The sequence below is a fragment of the Argentina anserina genome, chromosome 3 (genome assembly GCF_933775445.1).
Source record: "Argentina anserina chromosome 3, drPotAnse1.1, whole genome shotgun sequence".
NCBI lineage: Eukaryota > Viridiplantae > Streptophyta > Magnoliopsida > Rosales > Rosaceae > Argentina > Argentina anserina.
Window position 1 is genome coordinate 2400461 of NC_065874.1, and position 21171 is coordinate 2421631.

At 39.0% G+C, this 21171-nt stretch overlaps 3 protein-coding genes and 2 pseudogenes across 3 annotated transcripts; 2 read left to right on the forward strand and 3 right to left on the reverse strand.

Annotated features, from left to right (window-relative positions):
* Window positions 1-1517: 1517 nt before the first annotated feature.
* On the reverse strand, window positions 1518-2951 carry LOC126785683 (F-box/FBD/LRR-repeat protein At1g13570-like). The gene has a single exon (XM_050511308.1). It carries the CDS (start codon window positions 2949-2951, stop codon window positions 1518-1520), a length of 1434 nt encoding a protein of 477 aa, XP_050367265.1.
* Window positions 2952-5405: 2454 nt separating this feature from the next.
* On the forward strand, window positions 5406-9657 carry LOC126785684 (linoleate 13S-lipoxygenase 3-1, chloroplastic-like; annotated as a pseudogene).
* A 310-nt stretch (window positions 9658-9967) lies between these two features.
* Window positions 9968-14305, forward strand: LOC126785686 (lipoxygenase 3, chloroplastic-like; annotated as a pseudogene).
* Window positions 14306-14451: 146 nt separating this feature from the next.
* Window positions 14452-15180, reverse strand: LOC126788236 (uncharacterized). The gene has a single exon (XM_050514207.1). It carries the CDS (start codon window positions 15125-15127, stop codon window positions 14669-14671), a length of 459 nt encoding a protein of 152 aa, XP_050370164.1. The 5' UTR covers window positions 15128-15180; the 3' UTR covers window positions 14452-14668.
* Window positions 15181-15759: 579 nt separating this feature from the next.
* LOC126788229 (probable hexosyltransferase MUCI70) lies at window positions 15760-20747 on the reverse strand. The gene is made up of 9 exons (XM_050514201.1): window positions 19964-20747; window positions 19140-19373; window positions 18796-19009; window positions 18479-18588; window positions 18196-18395; window positions 17780-17883; window positions 16880-17067; window positions 16601-16800; window positions 15760-16372 (listed from the first exon to the last, which is right to left on the reverse strand). The coding sequence occupies exons 1-9, from the start codon at window positions 20223-20225 to the stop codon at window positions 16130-16132; spliced, it is 1755 nt and encodes a 584-aa protein (XP_050370158.1). The 5' UTR covers window positions 20226-20747; the 3' UTR covers window positions 15760-16129.
* Window positions 20748-21171: the final 424 nt, after the last annotated feature.

Sequence of the window (21171 nt, forward strand, 5' to 3'; positions counted from 1 at the left end):
ACCTTGTTACCTTGATATTGCTCCATTTATTTACTCACACGTCTCACAAAGGCTCGATCCCGCTCCTCCACGTCGTAACCGGACTTGTAATCGCGCTCGAGAACGTCGAGATAGCTGAATTCAAGATTGCGCCTTGTTAGTATATGATGAGAAAGGTGCTTCCACTGTGGAGGGGAAGCCAGGATGGTGTTCACGGCGTCTTTCAGACATAGCATTGAGACTGTATATTCCATAATGCAATCCGGCAACTCGATAGTCCCAAATCTTGTACGTTTTTCTTGCTCACCAGACACACCAACCATAGCCGAATTCGTCAACTGAATTTGGTTTGACACAAGAGCACCAGAAGGCAGTAACTAATGATGGAAAAAAAAAACCAACTAAGTACAGTAGAACACAAATACTAATGAAGTCGGTGTTTGGTAAAGTTCGCTTGGCTTTAGGATTTGATTTGATTTGCCTAGTTAGTATCAGACTGGACTAGCGGGTATTCTCAAGTGGGTATTTCTTAGTAAGTTATTGATAATTAGCGCCTCTACATGATAATTCATCACCCATCTTTCTGCAAGAAGCATCACTTTTCTGTGACAAGCATCAGATAAAACCAGCCTAGAGTAGATAATAGATGTCACTTTTCCTTGATAAGATACACGAACTAGAAAAAATCCGATCGAATGCCATTATTTGGTAGTGAAAAGCTAGTTGTGTGAAGAAGATCAAGTTTTGATTTGCTACATTTCGATACGAGATAAACTTACAATGAGCAAATGATATCTTCTGTTTATGTCAGGCGCAAGAGCTAAGAAGCTGATCAATGACAGTATGACACACAGATCTACCTTGAGAAAGACCCCCTGATGTTATGAACACAACTATTGAGAGATGTTGATGGGGCTGTGAAGATATAGACGTTTGAGCTCAGAATAATTGGATCCCCGCGCCGGTTACAACAGACAACGCAATAACAGAGAATAGAACATAGTTTTCCCCTTTTTTTTATAGGACTGACTGCTCAAGAAAACATGAAAACAGATCATGTTTGATCATGCAACTTTTTTATTTTGAAAGGTTTGATCATGCAACTTTAAACTACGAAATATGATGAACATAAAACTCCAATTCAGACACTTCTCCAACAAGCTAGAAAAAAAAAAGAAGGGAAAATGCATTCTTGAGCCATCTCACAAATCGAAGAGAGATAATAAATAAAAAATTTCAAAAGAATAAGAAAGGATTAATATATAGAACCTATATTCAACAACTTCTTAAACAAATATAATCCATAATGCATATGTTAGAGAGTCTCTTATGATTGTAGGCCAGCAAACGAAGTCTTTCACTATAACTATGTAAAATTTCTTAAAGGTTATATATAGACTATAGAGTGAGCACTTTTATACCTCTTCAATGGGGGCAATATTAAACAAAGAGTTCAAACGGTTCAATATGTGAAAATTTGAAGCAAATCAAACAAAATCAGAAGGCACCGACTTCTGAGCATAGTAATAATCATACGTTCATAACTGAACATTCTTTAATATGATCTGAGCATCAGTCTTTAATATTAATCCCTTGAGTTTTCCTTCCAATACTTCTTCCCTGAGATGTTCGCGCCAGGGGTCGTAGTACTTTCCATCACCCAAATATCTACTTACAAGCTGATCGATCACCAGCTTCTCGAGCTTTGGTGAAATCTCCAGGATACAAATTGCCAACTCTGTGTCGTACCAATTACCTCTGAATCCCTGAATCTCAACCATTCTCAAATGATCATTTGTGAATGTAGAATGATCCTTCGTCTGTCTTGGATTAGTCTCAGACAGTTTTCCTCCATATATCAGTATTACAAGCTCTTCCAGAAGAGGTGCAGCCTTGATCAGATCCAGCACAACATTCACATCGACGTCGTCACTGTCTTGCCTATTTTCTCGATGAAGGTCAATATCCAATCTGAGTTGCTTGAGATATCCATAAGTTGGTATGCTGCTAATTCGGGGTAGTTCCGCCAGTATCTGCAGATGAAGAGCCTCAAGCCCGGGACACGACTCAAACTTGATTAGTGCTTGAGGTAATAATGTATACTTTACTCTTTTATTTGAGAAAAAAATTCTGGACACCCGTGGAGCTTTTATGGAAAAAAACCTACAGTTCGATGATGGCATATATTCCAATGAGACGAGATTCAGTGCGGATATCTCCGTTCTGCAGGTTCTCTCCTCACAATCTATCAATTTCAGATGAGTTAGACGATTACCAGCAACTATGGAATCCGCAGCACCATTCATATAATATCTACCAGCTGCCATCCGGCACCATCTTAAAGTCAGGCTTTCGAGTAACACACAAACAGAGAAGAGATTTGCCATAAGAGATTGATCAATGGAACCGTTCTTGAGGGAAAGAGTAGTGAGCCGATTGAACGCGTCAAATTCAGAAGTAGGATGTTTTAAAATGCAGTCCTTCAATAACAAATGTTTTAGATTCAAAGTAGAGCCAACATGCAAACTCTGAGGGAAAACATAATGTTTAGTTCGTCCCCCAAAACAACCAAATGCAAGATGAAGCTCTTCAATCCCTTTTGAAAATGCAAAACCAATCCATTCATTAAGGATGACACGTTCTGCATGACGAAGACGACATCGCAATTTGAAAGAGTCTACCTTGTCACCTTGATATTGATGCAGATATCTACTCACACGTCTAAAAAATTCTTGGTCGATGTCGTATAGTGTTGAGTAATTGTTCCCGAAAATGTTGAGATAGTCGAATTCAAGATTGCGCCTTGTTAGTATTTGATGAGAAAGGTGCTTCCACTGTGAAGGGGAAGCAAGGATGGTGTTCACCGCGTCTTTCAGACATAGCTTTGAGACTATATTCTCCATAATGCAATCCGGCAACTCGGTAATCCCACATCTTCTACGTTTTGCTTGCTCACCGGATACAACAGCCATAGGTCAAGTTTCTGTTTAAATTTAGTTTGATCCAAGAGGAGGAGAAGCAAACAAGGGGTGTACCAAAGATAGAGCAAAAAAAACCCTAAGGAATCCCAGGCTTTATATACTAATAGGCCGTGTTTGTTTTCCTGGATAAGTGACCGGATAGGAGATAATTATTATATCTATTCTGGCGATAAAATCTAAGGAAAAGGAAGAGGACATAAAGAAATTGCCATCTAGTCTTGTAAAATCACGACCTCCACAATGCTCACACCACAACATATTGTTCCTGCAAACACATCAACTTACAATGTCAGTATGCTTGAATAAATCAATTAAAAGCAGAATTAAAAGGTATAAGTAGGCAGGTAAATTAGGCCCAAGGCTGACGAGCATATCCAAATTTAGTCCAAAAAATTGGGTCGCGGGCCAGCTCAACCCGAACTAATGGGCGGGATTTACTCGACCCGTTTTGAAATTTGTATGGTATGAACAACATTTTTCAAGCCATGGGCTGACCCAAAGCCCTGCCCATATAATATATTATAAAATCGACCCGTAGCCCGGCCCATTCTCAGACTATTTTAGTAATAAATGGTTTTTTATTTAGATTTTAAAATATTAAGAATTAAATATATGTTGGTTAAATTGGCAAATGTGTTATTCTTATATGAAGGGATTCATGAGTTCAACTCATATTTCTATCAAATTTTTCCAAATGAACATTGAAATATTTTATTATTTAAAATCGCGGGCAAATATAAGCCGGACCATAGACATATTTTTTATGCTCAAACTTTATCCGTCCAAATGGTAGGTTAGGGCTTCACATATTGTGACAGGGCTGGCTCTGCCTTACCATTTTACACCTAGGGCTGAAGTAGTTATAGGCCGGGTAGTATGTATGTCTTCTTATCTTAGTGTCGGGCCGGCCCTGCCCTACCCATTTTACAAGCCTAGGTATAAGTATAGACATCTAACAAACATTCCCTTTTCATTTCTTAGTTTCTTACCAACAATATTTTATTTTCCTTATTCGAAAAAACAAAAGTTTTTATCCCAAATTGTAATGATCTTCTTCGTAATCACTCAACATGTATGCGTTGAACACGAGTAAATGTATAGTATCATTTTGGCTACTATTGTGTCTTCAGTATGATTTGTTTTTTATTTGGCTGAAGCTAGGAGACCGAAGTGAACCGGTTACCTCCTTACCTCGCCCAGAATATTAATATGACTTGCCTGCTCATACAAGGGGGCATAAGACCTGTACCTTGTTGATCGTTAATAATACAAGCATCTTCAAAACGCACGTCCTGAATAAAGCCAGGGACCGTTTCTACAGCTGGGTCCAAACTACGACCTCTACAAGCAACATTCGCTATTCTATCAGCGACATTGTTTGCTGCTCTATGAATATGACGAACTGAACAAAACTCAAAATCAAGCATCAAGCTAATACATTCCTGCACAATTCGACATACCTCACCAGATAATTATGTCTGGTGACGTGTTTCACATGGAGTCTAATGGCTAAGGATTTGATTAGGGCACCCAACCCTCTTTCACTGGGCGCTCTCCTGATTTGATCAGAACAGCTGGCCGATAGTGGTGAGTGGTGACTCGAGTATAAAACATGGAAACATGTCACCTACACTGACATTCTTTTTTGTTTGAGAAAGACGTGATTTTAACAAGTATGTATTTTACTATTATGAATTTATTTAAGACGAAGACGTTTGATGGATAAATATGATTTGGTAATTGCCTTCATCTTCATAGAGAAATAGTATGTAACGTACTTCATAACTTTTATTTTCAATAATAATCAACTAAATGCTCAATCTAAATTTTCCACAAATTCATATCATGCATGTTGACCCGTTCCATAGTTTCCCTTTCAAACATGTCAAAATTACATAACCATGTTGACACGCCAAGTACACATGAAAATGGGCAGCAAAATATTTTTTTTGTTTTTAATAGGCAGCAATTTGATCGAACGGAAGTACCAGAGATACTGTTTGTGAAATCGAGTAAACGTTTTTCACAACTTTCACTACAATACTGTTCGTGAAATAATTATATATATAGAAGCTTATATATCAATTAACTTCACCGAAGTAGATGTGAGAGCTGTAGCATCTCCTCTGCGCTCAAGTTTGGTAGAAGCCCATGTATTCAATCCCCTCACCTCAAAAGCAACAGCCCGAATGATACATAATCGTCCTTCTTCTCCTCATTTATTTTCTTCGACTACAAGGAGAGTCGAATTACAGCGGAGGAAGAAGAGGATGGTAACCCAAGGTCCCAAGCAGGGAATCTTAATGCAACAACGAATGGTGCTCCTTCTATTCTTCTAATGTGTACATGGAAACATCCTCTCCCGCTCTTACCGAAGAGAGGCCTGCAGTGACTTTCGAAATCAACGGATTAGTTACTGTTATGAATATTCACTAGAAGGCAAATATGAATGTAGAAACTATGCTTGGTTGGTTCGGGGATACAAGACAAAATGGTTACAAGGGTGAGGTACTTCTACAGCTTGTTAGTACTCAAACATCTGATCCAAGTAAGCATTTTGGTTAATTTTTCATTTGTCTATGTAGTGAACTAGTGATTGAGTTTGATCATATCTGGAGTTTTCACTGATTTTTCATGTAAATGTTGAAACAAATGAAGATGCAGTGAAACCGAAACTGAACCAGGCAGCTGTATTGGATTGGAAGAAGAATCCGAAAACGGGTGATGAGAAGAACAATTACGAAGTCATGTGGCGGACTGAACATTTGGGATGTTAGGGGCAATTACAGTGAGTAACAGATATGATGAGTCGTTCTATTTGGATAGCATTAACAATTTAACATACAAGGTCTTGTTCACTTTACCTGCAACTCTTGGGTTCAACCGGATCAGAAGTCTTAACGCTGCAAAAAGAATCTTCTTTTCTACTAAGGTACTTGATTGTTACAGTTAACTAGTTACTTGCATAACAAGAAAGAACATCAATAGGTAGTGTACATTAAGTTTTTTTGATCGATCGACTACTATATATTATAAGCATACTTGCCCAATGAGACACCAGCTGCGCTGAAAGAGCTACGAGAGATGGAACTGCTTCAACTGAGGGGCGATGGGACTGGGATTAGACAAACCGAAATTAAACTCAAGTGAGCAAATATTATACCCGAGCTGATCACTAAGTTACGATTTAGGTGAACGAGAACATGATGATGTAACTATGAAATTATTTGTCTCAATGGCAGGAGAGGCATATAGTCTGCCGGATGACCAATTTGGGCGACAAACCGTTCTCTTGAGAAAAACCTAGGAGCCGCCGCTAGTCCTCCTTGAACAAGTGAATGCTTAGTCCGACGGCACGCCCTTGCATCGGTGTCGTCGAACGGGCTAGATGGGACCTTTGGGCCTGGTGGTAATATGTCTTGGGCCTGGGCTTGGGCTCGTACCTCGGTTCAGGCTCTAGTTATAAATTTCTATTTTAATTTAATTATGCTTTATTATTATTTAGTTTTGCAAAGATGTGGTTTTACGTCACGAATAATACCCTATCGCTTTTCGGTAGGGAAAAATGGGTCTTGCGTTGGTATATGCACCTTGTGTGCTTTTTTTTTGCTCTAGGTAGATGTCGTAGATTTGTTAAATGGGTGTTTCCTCCTAGAGGCAAGATGAGACCAAGTGATGTTGGTGTATTCCGGCGGCAACATTGTTGGGCAACTGTTAAATTAGATATTATGATATATAATTGTTGCTTCATCGTTGATTGGATTACGTATCTAGTGATATCTCCACCATGTCCCTGCTGATCGAAAGCAAATTGAGTCGTCATTTATGTAGTACTCTTTGTTGGTTGGTGCTTTGTTGAGTACTTGTTTGTATGGATCTTTGATATTATATCAAGTCTTTTATAATCAGGGGTTTAGTCTTCATGTCCCTCCTTATATTAGACAGTTTCATCAATAAAAGCTTAAGGTCAGCCGCACTCAATGGTCTAAATAGCGGTTATCGGCATCGTATCGGTTTTGTAAAATAAGGATATAACAGAGATATATCGAGATATATCGGATTATATCGGATTTATCGTTTTTACTAATTTTTAATTAAATTTACTATACTTATAAACATATACATCAAAATATATCAAATAAACTTAAGAAATTAAAACTTATAGAAGTAAATCTACTAAATAAAGTTCATAAAAAAATTTCCTTATTTTGACAATTAAAATATATAAATATTATTAATTAATAAAAATAAAGGTGATCATTCATCATAAACTTTCTCGTCATTGAATGTTATCAACGAAACCTTCATTTTCTTTAAATTATTATTTTTAAACGACGTGGTTTTGAAAAAAATATTTAAAAAAAATGGCACCGATATATCGGGTCGAACTCGGTTTGACCCGATATATCGTCATTTGACTTGATTTTTTGGGTTGACCGATATAATAGACCGATAAGCAACTTATCATATCGTTTTCTTAATATCAGTAATATATCGGGATATTTAAAACATTGGCCGTCCTTTTATAAAATAAAAAAATAAAATAAAAAAGGTTCAAGGTGTTCCCACATGTAAGCAATCTGGACCCCTCCATTTATGGTCCTAAGAATCTGCACTCAAGGAAGAACATATTTTACGTCAACTAAATGGCACGTCCATACAACAGGTATATTTGTACTGCGTCATGATCTGTATAAACTACAAAGAGATGACAGATTGATCAATAATAGTAACTAACATCTTATGATCCTGGAGTTTTCAGGCATTGGAAGAAAACAAGCTGTTCGTACTAGACTACCATGACATCTTCCTTCCATTTCTCAACAAAATAAACGCTCTGGATAACCGGAAAGCTTATGCAACACGAACAATTTTTTTCCTGACATCATTGGGAACTTTGAAGCCCATTGCTATTGAGCTCAGAGTTCCGGATTCAACATCCAAGCAGGTTCTCACTCCTCCAATCGACGCTACGACGAGTTGGCTTTGGCAGCTTGGCAAGGCTCATGTATGCTCCAATGATGCTGGTGTTCATCAACTCGTTCATCACTGGTATATACTCTACAGTTAGATATTTGTTTCATGTACATATTGTTCGATAAGATTCAACATGCATGTCAGATTTGAACTGAATTGGTGACTATTTCAGGTAATTAGCTTCAACAAGCTACAAAACAATCACTTAGATAGTTATCCGGTTGAGCATATGCACAATGTATACCTAGCTAGCTAGTTAACTTCATATATTGAATAAATATGTGCATCTACCTCAAAATGTTTAAGTGATTTCCAATTTTCTGCAAGTTCTTAATGAAGGGCCTCAAATGGCAGGGTTGGTCTGCTGTGCAGCAACTGTATGGCAGACATACAGTTGTGTGTGGTGATGGAGTGATGTCATAACATGCACGTAGGTGTGTGGAAGAAAATGCTGCTGCATACCATGCAGCCGCGCATGATAGAATTTTCCCCTCAAATTGGTCAAAATGATCAACTAATTAGCTTCAAACATTTTTGTAAGGTGGTTTTTACGAAGATGTGCCTTAAGCCCTTAAGGAGATTAACTGTTTAAATTTCATTTCTTTGAAACAGGTTACGCACCCATGCATGCATAGAACCGTTTATAATAGCAGCTCATAGACAACTGAGTGTCATGCACCCTATCTACAAGCTTCTCAAACCTCACTTGCGCTACACCTTGAAGGTAAACGCAATGGCCCGTAAGGATCTCATCAACGCCGGAGGGACAATCGAGGCTGACTTCACTCCTGCTAGATTCAGCATGGAGTTCAGTTGTGGTGCTTATCGAGACTGGTGGCGCTTTGACCTTGAAGGCCTTCCTGCAGATCTCATGAGAAGGTAACATGCAAATTCAAGATAATGAACCTAGTCTCCATTTATCTGATTACTTGAACAATGGAATTTCCATTACTGACGTATAAGTTTGCACAGAGGAATAGCTGTACCAGACCCAAGTCATGTCCATTCATTGAGGACTACCCTTATGTAACAGATGGACTCCTCATTTGGTCAGCAATTGAGACACTGGTTCAAACCTATGTTAACTACTACTACCCTAATGCAAGTTTGGTCACTTCAGAAGTTCAGATACCGAACTCCAATCCTTGTACAATGAGTCTATCAACCTGGGACACGCCGATCTTTGGGACGCTAGCTGGTGGCCGAAACTCTCTACTCCGGAGGATCTCATTTCCATTCTCACAACCATCATTTGGCTCACATCAGCACAACACGCCTAAACTTCGGTCAATACCCGTATGGTGGCTATGTCCCAACCCGCCCACCACACATGAGAAGGCTAATTCCAAAGAAAGATGACCCTGAGTATGCTTATTTGATTAGGGATCCTCAGCAATACTTCGCATCAGCATTGCCGAGTTTACTCCAAGCAACAAAGTGCATGGCTGTGATTGATATAATCTCGGCACACTCACCGGATGAAGAGTACCTTGGGGAGAGGAAAGACTTGTCAAACTGGTCAGCTGACTCTGAAATTAGCGAGGCATTTTACAGATTTTCAGTGGAAATGAGAAGGATTGAGAAAGAGATTGAACGAAGAAACGGTGACTCGAGTCTCCGGAATAGATGTGGAGCTGGGGTTCCACCATGCAAGCTGCTCATGCCAAGCTCGGGACCTGGGGTTACTTGCAGAGGTGTACCAAATGGCATAACAGTTTGAGTTTGAACACTTCCAAATTAAAAGTTACGCGTGCCTAGTCAAACTATTATAGAATAAAGAGGGATTTGCTACTAAAAATACCGTAAAATCCCTGTAATCCATTGTAATCCTTTCTATGTAAAAGGTTCTATTCATGAACAAATTGTATACGTCTCTCTGTAGATGACCATATCTAGTTATCTACAGATCGAATAGCATAATCTGTTCCGAGCTGTGTGTATCAAGTTCAGTAATGTAAAAGCATAATATATATAACGATTGGGACACGGACGTGTGCGACTATAACTTCTTGATATCGGTTATCAATTTGATGTACGTTTACTTCGTCCCATCTCATACTTGGAATTTGTTGGGGCCGTCGGAACCAATCTGTAAGTATACCAACCCTGAGCCATCAGTTATACACAAGAGAAGGTTGGATATAACAGATGCACACAAAGATCAACACATGCATGCATATGATTTCTTAGTTGTATTGGAACAAACCAGTGGCAAAATACATAATGAACGCCTTTGCAGTAGAACTATTACCTCCGAGTGTTAGGAGGCACAATTATCACATGCACCCTTCTACTTTTGCCACTCATTTCAACGGTTTAACAAAGAGGAGATGGCATCAAAGTGAGAGAAAGAATGCGGCGGCCGCTCATGCTCATATACTACCATCCATCGGTTTTACTGTCGGAGTTGCTGCAGAGAACAAGAACCAGCAGTCTGCAATACCTTTGGAGCTCACAGCAGGATCCGCTGATGTTGCAGTTGATGAGGCTTCAAATGATGCGAAGCAGCAGCCTGGAGTGACTTTGGAACTCACTGCACTCATCACTGTCAAATGGAAAACTGAAAAGGAGCTGAATGTTACGAAAAACATGAGGATTATGTGGCTTGGTGAATATGATTCAGTTAATGGCAAGGATGATGCTGATCATTATCACAAGGGTGTCCACCTACAGCTTGTTGGTACTCAAATCCATGAACGTAAGCTGCTCAATTTTCTATATATGATCTCTGTTTGATTTATTATTACCAATCATTATTATTTTATGATGTCTTCCTTGATCATGAACATGTTGAAAGAAAAGAAGAGGAAATGAAACCAAAGCTGAGTGAGTAAGCTATATTGGATTGGACAAAGAATCTGAAAATGACTGACGGGAAGACCAGTACTCACCAAGTTAAATTTGTGGTGGATTCTAACTTTGGGATGCCAGGAGCCATCACGGCCTGCAACAGAGACCAGAACGAGTTCTATCTGGATAGCATCAACATTGAAGATGTTATTCATTTTGCCTGCAACTCTTGGGTTCAACCAGAGCACGTTAACCCTGCAAAAAGAATCTTCTTCTCTACCAGTAAGGTGAAAATTAAGGAAGTTCATGGGGGTCACATATCAGGCATATAGTTGCATAATAACACACCGGGTATATAAATGACCAGGTTGTAATGATCAATCAATTTGAACTTTTTGCAGGCATACTTACATAGTGACACACCAGCAAACTAAAAAAACTAAGAGAAATGGAGCTAATTCAACTGAGGGGTGATGGAACAGGATATTGAAAACCATCTGATAGAATATACGACTATGACACTTACAATGACCTTGGAAATCCAGATCTGGGAATTGAATACATAAGGCCCATCCTTGGAGGCAACAAACACCCACACCCAAGGCGCTGTCGAACTGGAAGGCCTCGAACCAAGGCAGGTGATTCCTTATTTTAACATGGACTGGCAGTAGTTGAACTACCGGGTAACTTTTATTTTGGTCTGAACTAAAGAGTAGTCAAGTAATTTAGAGAATTAATTTATTGGACTTCAAGCTATAGCTATAAGAAGATACAATCTAGTATTCAATTTTGGTTATTACAACACTGATACTATCGACATTTACCTTGCTTGTACAGCAGATGAGAATCTGGAGTCACCAGTGAATGAATCCCTGATGGCCTATGTGCCCAGAGATGAGGAGTCCAAGATAGAAGCTCTCGATCTAGGAAAGTTAAAGGCAATTCTGAGGCATGTTATTCCTACACTAACAACAGTCACAAGGAATAGTGATAAATTTGAAGGTTATTCAGACATCAGAGATCTGTATAGGGATATGTCTTCAGTCAAAATGAAGAATAAGATGAATCTTTCATGGCTAAATATATTGAACAAAGTTGATGAATTCCTCAAATTTGACCCTACAAAATTAGACGCAAGTAAGCATTCTCTCATCTAGTCATCTTTTGTTTTTTGTTTTTTTTTGTTTTTGAAAGGGCTCATCTAGTCATCTTAATAGGCCAAAGAGTGGGTGTGTATCATGACCTAATCCTGATGCAACCAAGAGCTAGGTGTACCATGTACTTAAATTCTCACTCCATGTTCAGGGACTACATCTTGTTCTTTGCCAGACAACGAGTTTGGTCGTCAAGCAGTTGCAGGCATAAATCCTCTGAGCTTAGAAAGGCTCAGAGTTTTTCCACATGTAAGCAAATTGAATGCCTCCACTTATGGTCCACTAGAATCGGCACTCAAGGAAGAACAAATTACAGGCTGTCTAAATGGCATGTCTGTCCAACAGGTAAAAAATCTAAATATAATCAATAAATAGATATATCACATTGATTCAATATAAGGGCCACCTAAAAAAATTTCAGGCATTGGAAAAATAGAAACTGTTCATACTAGACTATCACGACACTTTCCTTCCATTTATCAACCAAATAAATTCTAAGGATGACTGAAAAGCTTATGCAACACGTACGTACAATTTTTTTCCTCACCTCATTGGGAACATTGAAGACCATTGCTATTGAGCTCAGTCTCCACAGACCATTTCAGATAGCAGGTTCTCACTCTTCCAGTCGATGCTACAACAAATTGGCTTTGGGAACTTGGCAAAGCCCAGGTATGCTCCAACGATTCCTGCGCTCATCAACTCATTCATCACTGGTACTGCATACAAGCACATTCAACATAAGAGGTTTTATGATAAAATGACACTAGGAAAGGCTAAATTTCAAATTTTTGCTTAAAACAGGTTACGCAGTCATGCCTGCATGGAACCTTAATCATAGCAACCCACCGGCAGTTGAGTGTGATGCACCTCATTTACAGGCTTCTCAAACCTCACATGCAATACACAATGAAGATAAATGCATTGGCCCGCCAGTTTCTGATCAATGCTGAAGGAATCATCGAGTCTACTTTCACTGCTGGCAAGCATAGCATGGAGATTGCTTGTGCTGCATATGAACACTGGTGGCGGTTTGACCTTGAGGGCCTTCCTGCAGATCTCATCAGAAGGTAAGCATTTAATCAGTGTATATTGATATCAAATGTGAACCATTGTTTCCCATAGTTGATTATAAAATTTCATTTCAATAGAGGGATAGCAATACCAGACGCCACACAAGTCCATGGACTAAGACTAGTGATCGAGGATTATCCATATGCAACAGATGGACTCCTCATATGGTCAGCATTTGAAAGATTGGTTCAGACCTATGTTCACTACTACTATCCCAATGCAAGTGTGCTTCATTCTGATACAGAACTGCAAGCCTGGTATATGGAGTCAATCAACTCAGGCCATGCTGATCTTCACGAAGCTAGCTGGTGGCCAAAATTATCTACTCCAGACGACCTAGCCTCTATTCTCACCACCATTATTTGGGTCACGTCAGCATACTACGATGCCTTGAATAACGGGCAGTATCCATATGGCCGATAAGTCCCAACACGCCCACCACACATGCGGAAACTACTGCCACAAGAGCAGGAACTAGAGTATGCTACTTTCATCAAGGATCCAGAGAAATACGTCCTATTGTCATTGCCACGTTTACTTGAAGCAACGAAGTATATGGCTGTAGTAGATATCATCTCAGCGCACTCCTCAGATGACGAGTAAATTGGGGAAAGAAAAGACTTGTCCACTTGGTCAGCTGACCCGAATATTATTGAGGCATTCTACAGATTTTCAATGGACATCAGGAGAATTGAAAAGGAAATAGAACGAAGAAATGAGATCCAAGACTACGTAACAGATGTGGGCAGGGACCCCACCATATGAACTGTTCATGCCAAGCTCAAAACCGGGGGTTAAAGGCAGAGGAGTACCTAACAGTATATCAATCTAAGAATTTGAAAAGAAGGCACCCCAGAAAAGATTGTAAACTCATAGCCGATGATGAATAAAAGCCCAAAACTGACATTGAATTGAGCTCTGTATACCGATAAGAAAAACACTTATCAGGCAGCTCCTGCTAATACTAAAAAAAACCTTGGCAATATTCTATAGCTAGGCAACTGGTTGATGGTTTAAGGCCAACTATATACCCAACAATTCACATGTCATACCTGAATCCTAATCAACAGTCAACTAATATATAATCAACAGAAAGGAACAGAACATAGAACTCTGTTTCATAATGGTAACAGATTATCAACTTGCCTATCAAAGCGCAGAGCCAAAAACTCGAGGAAAAACCCAGACTCATAGCAATTTTCAAGTTCAATCCCCAATAAGCACAATATCAACACCCTATCATACTCTTAGCTCACCAATAATTCCAATTATAATTTTCATTGGCTCATAGCTCAAGTCTTCAATTACTTTACAAATTACTATCAAAGCTATCATGCTCTTGGCTCATCAATAATTCCAGATTATCAACTTGCCTATCAAAGCGCAGAGTAAAACGCATAAGGCAAAACCATACAGCTATCATGCTCTTATATATTAACACCACATTAACACTAATTTAGGTAAATTACTACTTAAAGCTTTAACAAAAACAAGAGTTACCATCAAAATATGAATTTTTATTCACCATTCCACTATCGTGTAAGTAAAACACCAAACAAGAAAAATCGAAATTTACTTTTAACTCAACAGAAAAACACCCAAACACGAACTCAAATCATTGACACTTTAACCCCCACCCCAATCCTTGATACAAGCTTTTTTCAACAAGCGGTAAGAATAGTAAGAGAGAAGGAGAGAAAAAGAGGGAGGGGCTTAATCGTACTTTTCTCTCCACGAGTACACAAGGAAGAAAACCCAAGAGAGAGCCAAAACGACGTCGCCGACGGTCTGGCGGAGCCAATCCCAGGCGAGATCCTCCACCCTGCGCTCAAAGTAGCACCGCCACAGGCCCATGAAGACGTGGAGGACCGTGCATCCCTTGGCGAAGAAGCTATGGAAGTCGCGGTCCCTAACGAAGGCGACCATGAGGAGGAGGAAGCCGATTGCGAAGAGGAGGAGGCCGGAGAAGGAGTCGGAGGTCCGGATCAGGAGCTGGTCGTGCGGCGTCGAGCCGAGGAGCTTCTGCGCCGTCTCGGTGCCGTGGCCGAAGGTGTAGAGGTCCGTCATGTAGAACATCATGCACGCGCCGCACGTGATCGCGATCGCCGAGTGGAGGAGGCAGATCACGGTGAAGGCCGGTGACGATGTCGTGGACGGCGGCGGCGGTGGCATGGCAGTTTTCAGGCGGGCATGGTCTTCTAGGAGAGAGAGAGAGAGAGAGAGAGAGAGAGAGAAGAGCTAGCTGGAAAAAAAGAGTGTGAAGTAGTGAGCAGCTATGATTCGGTGAGATTCAAAGATAAGGATTCGGTGGGGGCCACTGGAGGGGTCATTTTGATATCTGTTAGACACGTGGCGAGATCCTGGTTTGATTTGCCGACGGATTCCGATTGGACTATTACACCAAATTGGCACTGGGTTTTTTTTTTCTGAATGTATATACACGTCATAGAGCATAGAAATTGTAAGCAAATCAAATGTTTTACGTGCTCAAGATATCAATACTCAAATGACATCATAGAATATAAACATTATATACAAACCAATATCATACATGCTTAAAGTATCAATACTCGGATGTGTTTGCAGTATAACAATCATTTACTCTAGCTGTGATTGAAAGTTAAAATCTAAAAAATTGTTGAAGACTTGAGATTGATATTAACACGACTGAGTATCAAATCACCCACCGAGAGCATGAAAGAACTTTTGGTCATACGAGTATAAACATTTTCTTTAGGCACATCAAGGGGTTAGAAGTTTAGAACTCATGACAAAGAAAAGTACAATAGGAAAATGGACGGATAGAGAAACTTCTGTGAACTTCATTGATTTGGAATATGAAGAAACAAGATGTGAATACATAGCTTTCCGTATAGTTGAGACCCGGTACAATGCGACTGTGATACTGGAATAACATAATGGAGCAGCAAATATGAGGGTTTGGTAGAAACCCGTGTAAAGATTATTTGGAATACTTTATATATACAACAAAAAATTGAGTGAAATCGACAATTCCCGAAATGTGGAAAGAATGGGAGACAAGCGAGCGTTACCTTGTTGAGGCAGAACTAAAACACTCATCATCTTTGACATAAATCTTCCAGCCCCGCCGCAATTGATTTTTTTAATGGGGAAGGTTAAAGAATAATTATAATTCATCGAACAAAATTTGTTTTAACTTGTATCAGTGTCTGTATTTCCGGGAATGACTTTGCGGTGACGTCTGGAACCGGTCCTCCTATCTCTCCGGCGCCCTGGTTGAATCTTCCTTACTGGCCTTACAGGCGTCGTTTCAACTGGTTTAACAGGTAGTTTATTACTTAAAGCTGGTGGTGGCAGCGACGGCGGTAGGGGTGGTGGAAGAGCAGCAACTGGAATTCGTGGAGCCATGTGCTCTAATACATCTCTATGGTATTTCTGTGGACATTGAAAAGAATATTAGATACACTGAGGAACATGAGAACCAAGCAGATGGGGGGAAATGTGGAGCAAAAATTTGATTCGACCAAATAAAGCAATCTGCAACGTAAATAGGTTAAATTCAAGTAAGCATGGAGAACCTCAATATTCCAGATATTTCTTCCAGGTCCTCTTAAACTATCATATGACTAGGCAACCCAAGTTTTGAACCATATCATAGATTACCTGAACTACAAAATTGCGCCTTTCACAGTCATAGAACATATTGATAGTCCAGTTTGTCTTTTCCGTGATGTGATCTCTGACAGTTGAGAAACTAATTTGGTCTCTGGAAGTAAAACGATCAACTTCATTGAACCAAAGACAAGTGAAGAGGTTGCTGATAGGGACATGCTCCCTTATTATCACACAACCTTCTGGAACGTCTGCAGCAAGGTCATAACAAAGGAAACTTAGTAAAGGAAGACATACAATTTGTTACAACAGAACAATGTTCCACCTTACCACTTGTAATGGGAAGTTTTGCCTCAGAATATGGGGTCAAACCTTCCTTTTTGTAATATTCAACCTGAAAGTCAATGGAGGCATTGTCATATTTTCCAGCGACTTTATTTGCCTCAGCTTCCAGAAACACATCAAAGCGCTTATAATGTCTAGAAATTGCGAATGTTGCATTCTTCCTCCACAAAAACCTGGAAAATAGAATTAAGGATACATGAAAATGAATGCAGATAAAAATATGGTTGACTGAGGCCATCATACTTATGGTTTATGATATCCACACATTAAAAGTACATCTTGAAGTTAATTGCACAAAGGACAGAATCCCGCTGTAGGTTTAAGAGTCAAATCATTTAACAATTACTCATGTTACATGGTTTCATCCACAAGAAAGCGTACTATTTGGAAGAAAGACACGTGACAAAAAGGAAAAAGACAATAAGACAACCTAGAAGAACAGTGAGGACAATAATACAAAGAACTCAATGTACATTGATTTTGGGAGTTAAGGGAAGCATACAATTGTTTTATGTTGCTACAGTCAGTTGTGGTTGTAAGCTACAATGTTGCAGAAAAAGAGTTATTCGAGAAATTAAACAAAAGATACACAATTATATTGCAGACATATATTAACAAGTAACAACATTTCCTTCATAGTTGCCATTTCCATCTCAACATTTGGATGTTTCTGGGAATCAGACTTGCGACCTATGTTTACCCACAAAGTGATGGGATATTTAAAATTTTAAATTGTGGTGATTTTTTTTAAACAAGGGAATACTAAGAAAGAAATATTCGGCAGAATACAAATCTAAGAACTAAACTTGTAATTGATCTCCTAAAAACACCTCTAACTAATTTTCTGTAAGGCTGGATATTTATTTAATCTTTAATCAGATATACCTTTCAAGAATTTGATATGGATCCACGACAAGCTCCAGTTTCCCGTCAATCCATAAAGAAAAGCGAGCATTGGGAAACATTCTGTGCACTAGTAACTTAGGAATCTGCAAAAGATGAGATCGGCGTCAAAAAGGGGAATCCAAATACTATGAATGCACATTAACACTGAATTCCTGATACATAGCCCCATAAATTCTAATGACATATCTGAGATAAGGTAACACCATCCTTCAAATTGACTCAATTGCTATCTAAAGAGAAGCTTAAGTTATATTGTATTTGTTTGCAAAGCATCAGATATTCACTTACAATAAAATGCTTTTAGAAAATAATAACAAGAGCAGTGTAGGGATATAAAAAGCTGCATATCCAGATACATCTAATAAAAGATGCAGGAAGATAACTATAAATATTACCTTCCCAGTGCGCCTTCCATCCTTATAAGGAGGGTTATTAATCACGACAGTTCTCCATATACCAACTTTCTTGCTGCTATCCATTTTACCACTGTTCTTCAGATAAGCTTCTGTCTCCTCGTCTATAAACATGTAGAAGCAAACAGTCTGCCGGGAATAATCACTAATGTTCCTTGGCTGGTTTATCTCATCAAAATTTCCTGATAGATTAGAATATAAATGATGAGGAATCCACCAGATTTATCAAAAAGATGCACGACTTCACATAAATGAGAGCATTTACCAAATATAGCTGATGCGACAACCACACCATGACACTGCTCCATATCATGTAGGTCCTCCTCATCCATATCATATCCTGTATTCCGCCCAGGTTTACTTCCTCTAACAAATCTGATTGATGCTCAAATTCATTGAATGAAAAACGTGCATTAGACATCAAAACAGAAGCCCAGTGACATAGTCTTGTATTTACTATCCTATATCAGGAAAGAAACTCAGATACATTTGAAAAAAATCATATATAAAATCCTACAATGCTTACAAACGTATTTAGAAATATTTAACCAAGGTAATGTAAAAAAAGCAAAGAAAACCCACCCACAATGCACATTCATGGACTCTCTTATATCATATGAATCACTTCTTTGCTTCAATGTAGGATATCCACCAAAATCTGAGCCTCCAAATTCTGTTTCTCTCAATAAATTTTCTTCATAAATGTATGTCAAATTCTTAAGAATGGGAGAATATGAAGGGACCTTTGGCATCAAGGCTATGGCTTCTTCAACAGGAAGGTAACATACTGGACAAGCTGAGGGACAAAAAAAAAAGGAAAGAAAGAATATTAGGAACATAATTAACATGGTGCCCTTTGTTGGTTTATCTTTATGCTTGAATTTTGTATGGAAGTAAACGCGAGTAAATAATAGGTAGAAACTCACGCCGTGGTCCAGTTCTTTTCTTATCTGCTGGTGGGGGAGGCAACGTGAATATATTACATGGATGCCCAGGAGGAAGAGTATAACCCAAGAAAAAAGCAGGAGGAGGAGGAGGCAAGGCTGGCGACATATTGTAGCTTTCCTTTTCTTTTTCCAGTAAGGATTCAGGATTCCTTATAATGACGCTGTTGTTAAGACTAATGTTTTGGCGAGAGATGCCTACTTGTGAGTCTTCACCTATTCACAAATCCAACATGATGTTTATATTACTTCCATGCACAAATCAGAGAGATAAACTAGAACTCAAAAACATGGAAAAATCCCATGAAAATTTGCATCCAAGCGTTCCAAGTGTGTAAGAGGCAGGTATAGAGTCAAATTCTGTTAACTTAAAAGCTTGATACGTTAAGTCACATTTTCATGTGTGATACACAACTATAAGATGGACGAAGAATTCTAAACAAGTCTATCAACAGTGAGCCTAATTGATTCAAAAGTGCCAATAACCATGAGAACCACCTGATCAAAGAGCTAAAGCTACTGATCCTCTCGGTCTATTATACACAACATTGCATATACAGAAATCTACACAACAAACACCCCATGACCTTCACATATGGATTGCTGGAGCACTGAATGAATGTGCTATAATCGACATTAATTCAATCAACTCAATAACACCAATCATATCTAAACCAACTTAGGAGTTAGGACCAACTTGAAACTCAATCAAACAAATATCATCATCAAAAACTGGACAACTAAAGCATAACCGAACCTAATTAACTTCAGAAACTCAACATGCACAGTAGCAAAAGGGATCAAACCTTTTCCAACATAAAGAACCCATCCGAAAACCGCGGCAGAGATGACACAGAGCAGCAGCATTCCCACCTTTTTCCGGCCGGCAAACTTGCAGATCGAATGGTACAACCTCTCCTTCTCCTTGAGCATTTTGGAAGGCTTCCTTGCAGATTGAATAGGCAACACTCCGTTGTTGATGACACTGATACCGTTGCTGTTATTCTGTAGCTGTTTATCCAAAGACCCATAACTCCCTGAACGAATTCCTAATGACCCTCCAGTCATTGTTCTTCCAAACCTTCATCTACACCTCTCATCTCCCCCTCAATCCTCTCATTCACAATCTCAATCCAAATTTCCAACCTTTCCAATCACCCACTACACAAAATCCCACAAATTACAAAACCCACTTGACCAAATCAGCCCCAGACTTGGAAATTCACTTCCCAAATTTCACTATATCACAAGCTCAATGAGCCCAGAAAGCACTGCAACAAAAAAATCAAACTCACACAACTCAATCTTCCAAAAACCAAACTTGGGCACTGAAAAAGAGGCGATTTTGCTTCTGGGAAAAACAAATGATCAGACCAAAAAAATGTGCTTTTTGAGATTTTTAAATCAGTAAATGAGGAATTGAATATGAACAAATAAAGTGATATGAAGTATAAACACAGAGTGAGATTTCTGAGATTGGTGATTGGGCGGGTTGTAGGGTTTATGAGTACAAATCTAGGTTTTTATGAAATCTAGGTCATTTGATTTATGAAAGAAATCTGATTTCACAATTTACAACAAAGCTTGTTGTTTTTCTTTGTATGTTTGCTAATTTTGAGGGAAGAGCGAAAATTTCTTTGGATTATTTATAAGTCCGAATTTATGAAAATGGGTATATTAATAAATTAAACATGGGAATTTATGATTGGCTACCCTGCGCCATGTGGGTGATGTTAACAACCCGGACGACGGTGGTGTCTTTACTCGGAGTGCATGGAGTGTTTGGTGCAACCTTGAGCTTCAAAGAGGGACGTTTGGCAATGCTTAGGGCATTTCAGAAAGTATCGATTTTGTTGTTAGTACGAAATATCCAAGGCTTGATTCATGTAATAAGGTTTATATTTTATAATGATTGTTAGAATCTCAATTGTCTGAGTTCTCTTCAAATGGAACATAACATTCTACGGCTTCTATATATCGAGTTCTATTCTTCTTCTTTTTCTTAATTGTTTCG

What these genes read in the sequence shown, in the direction of transcription:
- LOC126788236 (XM_050514207.1), bottom strand. Translation starts at nt 15,127, where the DNA reads ATGCCACCGCCGCCGCCGTCCACGACATCGTCACCGGCCTTCACCGTG.
- LOC126785683 (XM_050511308.1), bottom strand. Translation starts at nt 2,951, where the DNA reads ATGGCTGTTGTATCCGGTGAGCAAGCAAAACGTAGAAGATGTGGGATT.
- LOC126788229 (XM_050514201.1), bottom strand. Translation starts at nt 20,225, where the DNA reads ATGACTGGAGGGTCATTAGGAATTCGTTCAGGGAGTTATGGGTCTTTG. An exon ending in TCCATGAATGTGCATTGTGG is followed by an intron (nt 18,589 to 18,795) that starts GTGGGTTTTCTT and finishes AGCATCAATCAG; the next exon opens with ATTTGTTAGAGGAAGTAAAC. An exon ending in TGTCGCATCAGCTATATTTG is followed by an intron (nt 18,396 to 18,478) that starts GTAAATGCTCTC and finishes CTAATCTATCAG; the next exon opens with GAAATTTTGATGAGATAAAC.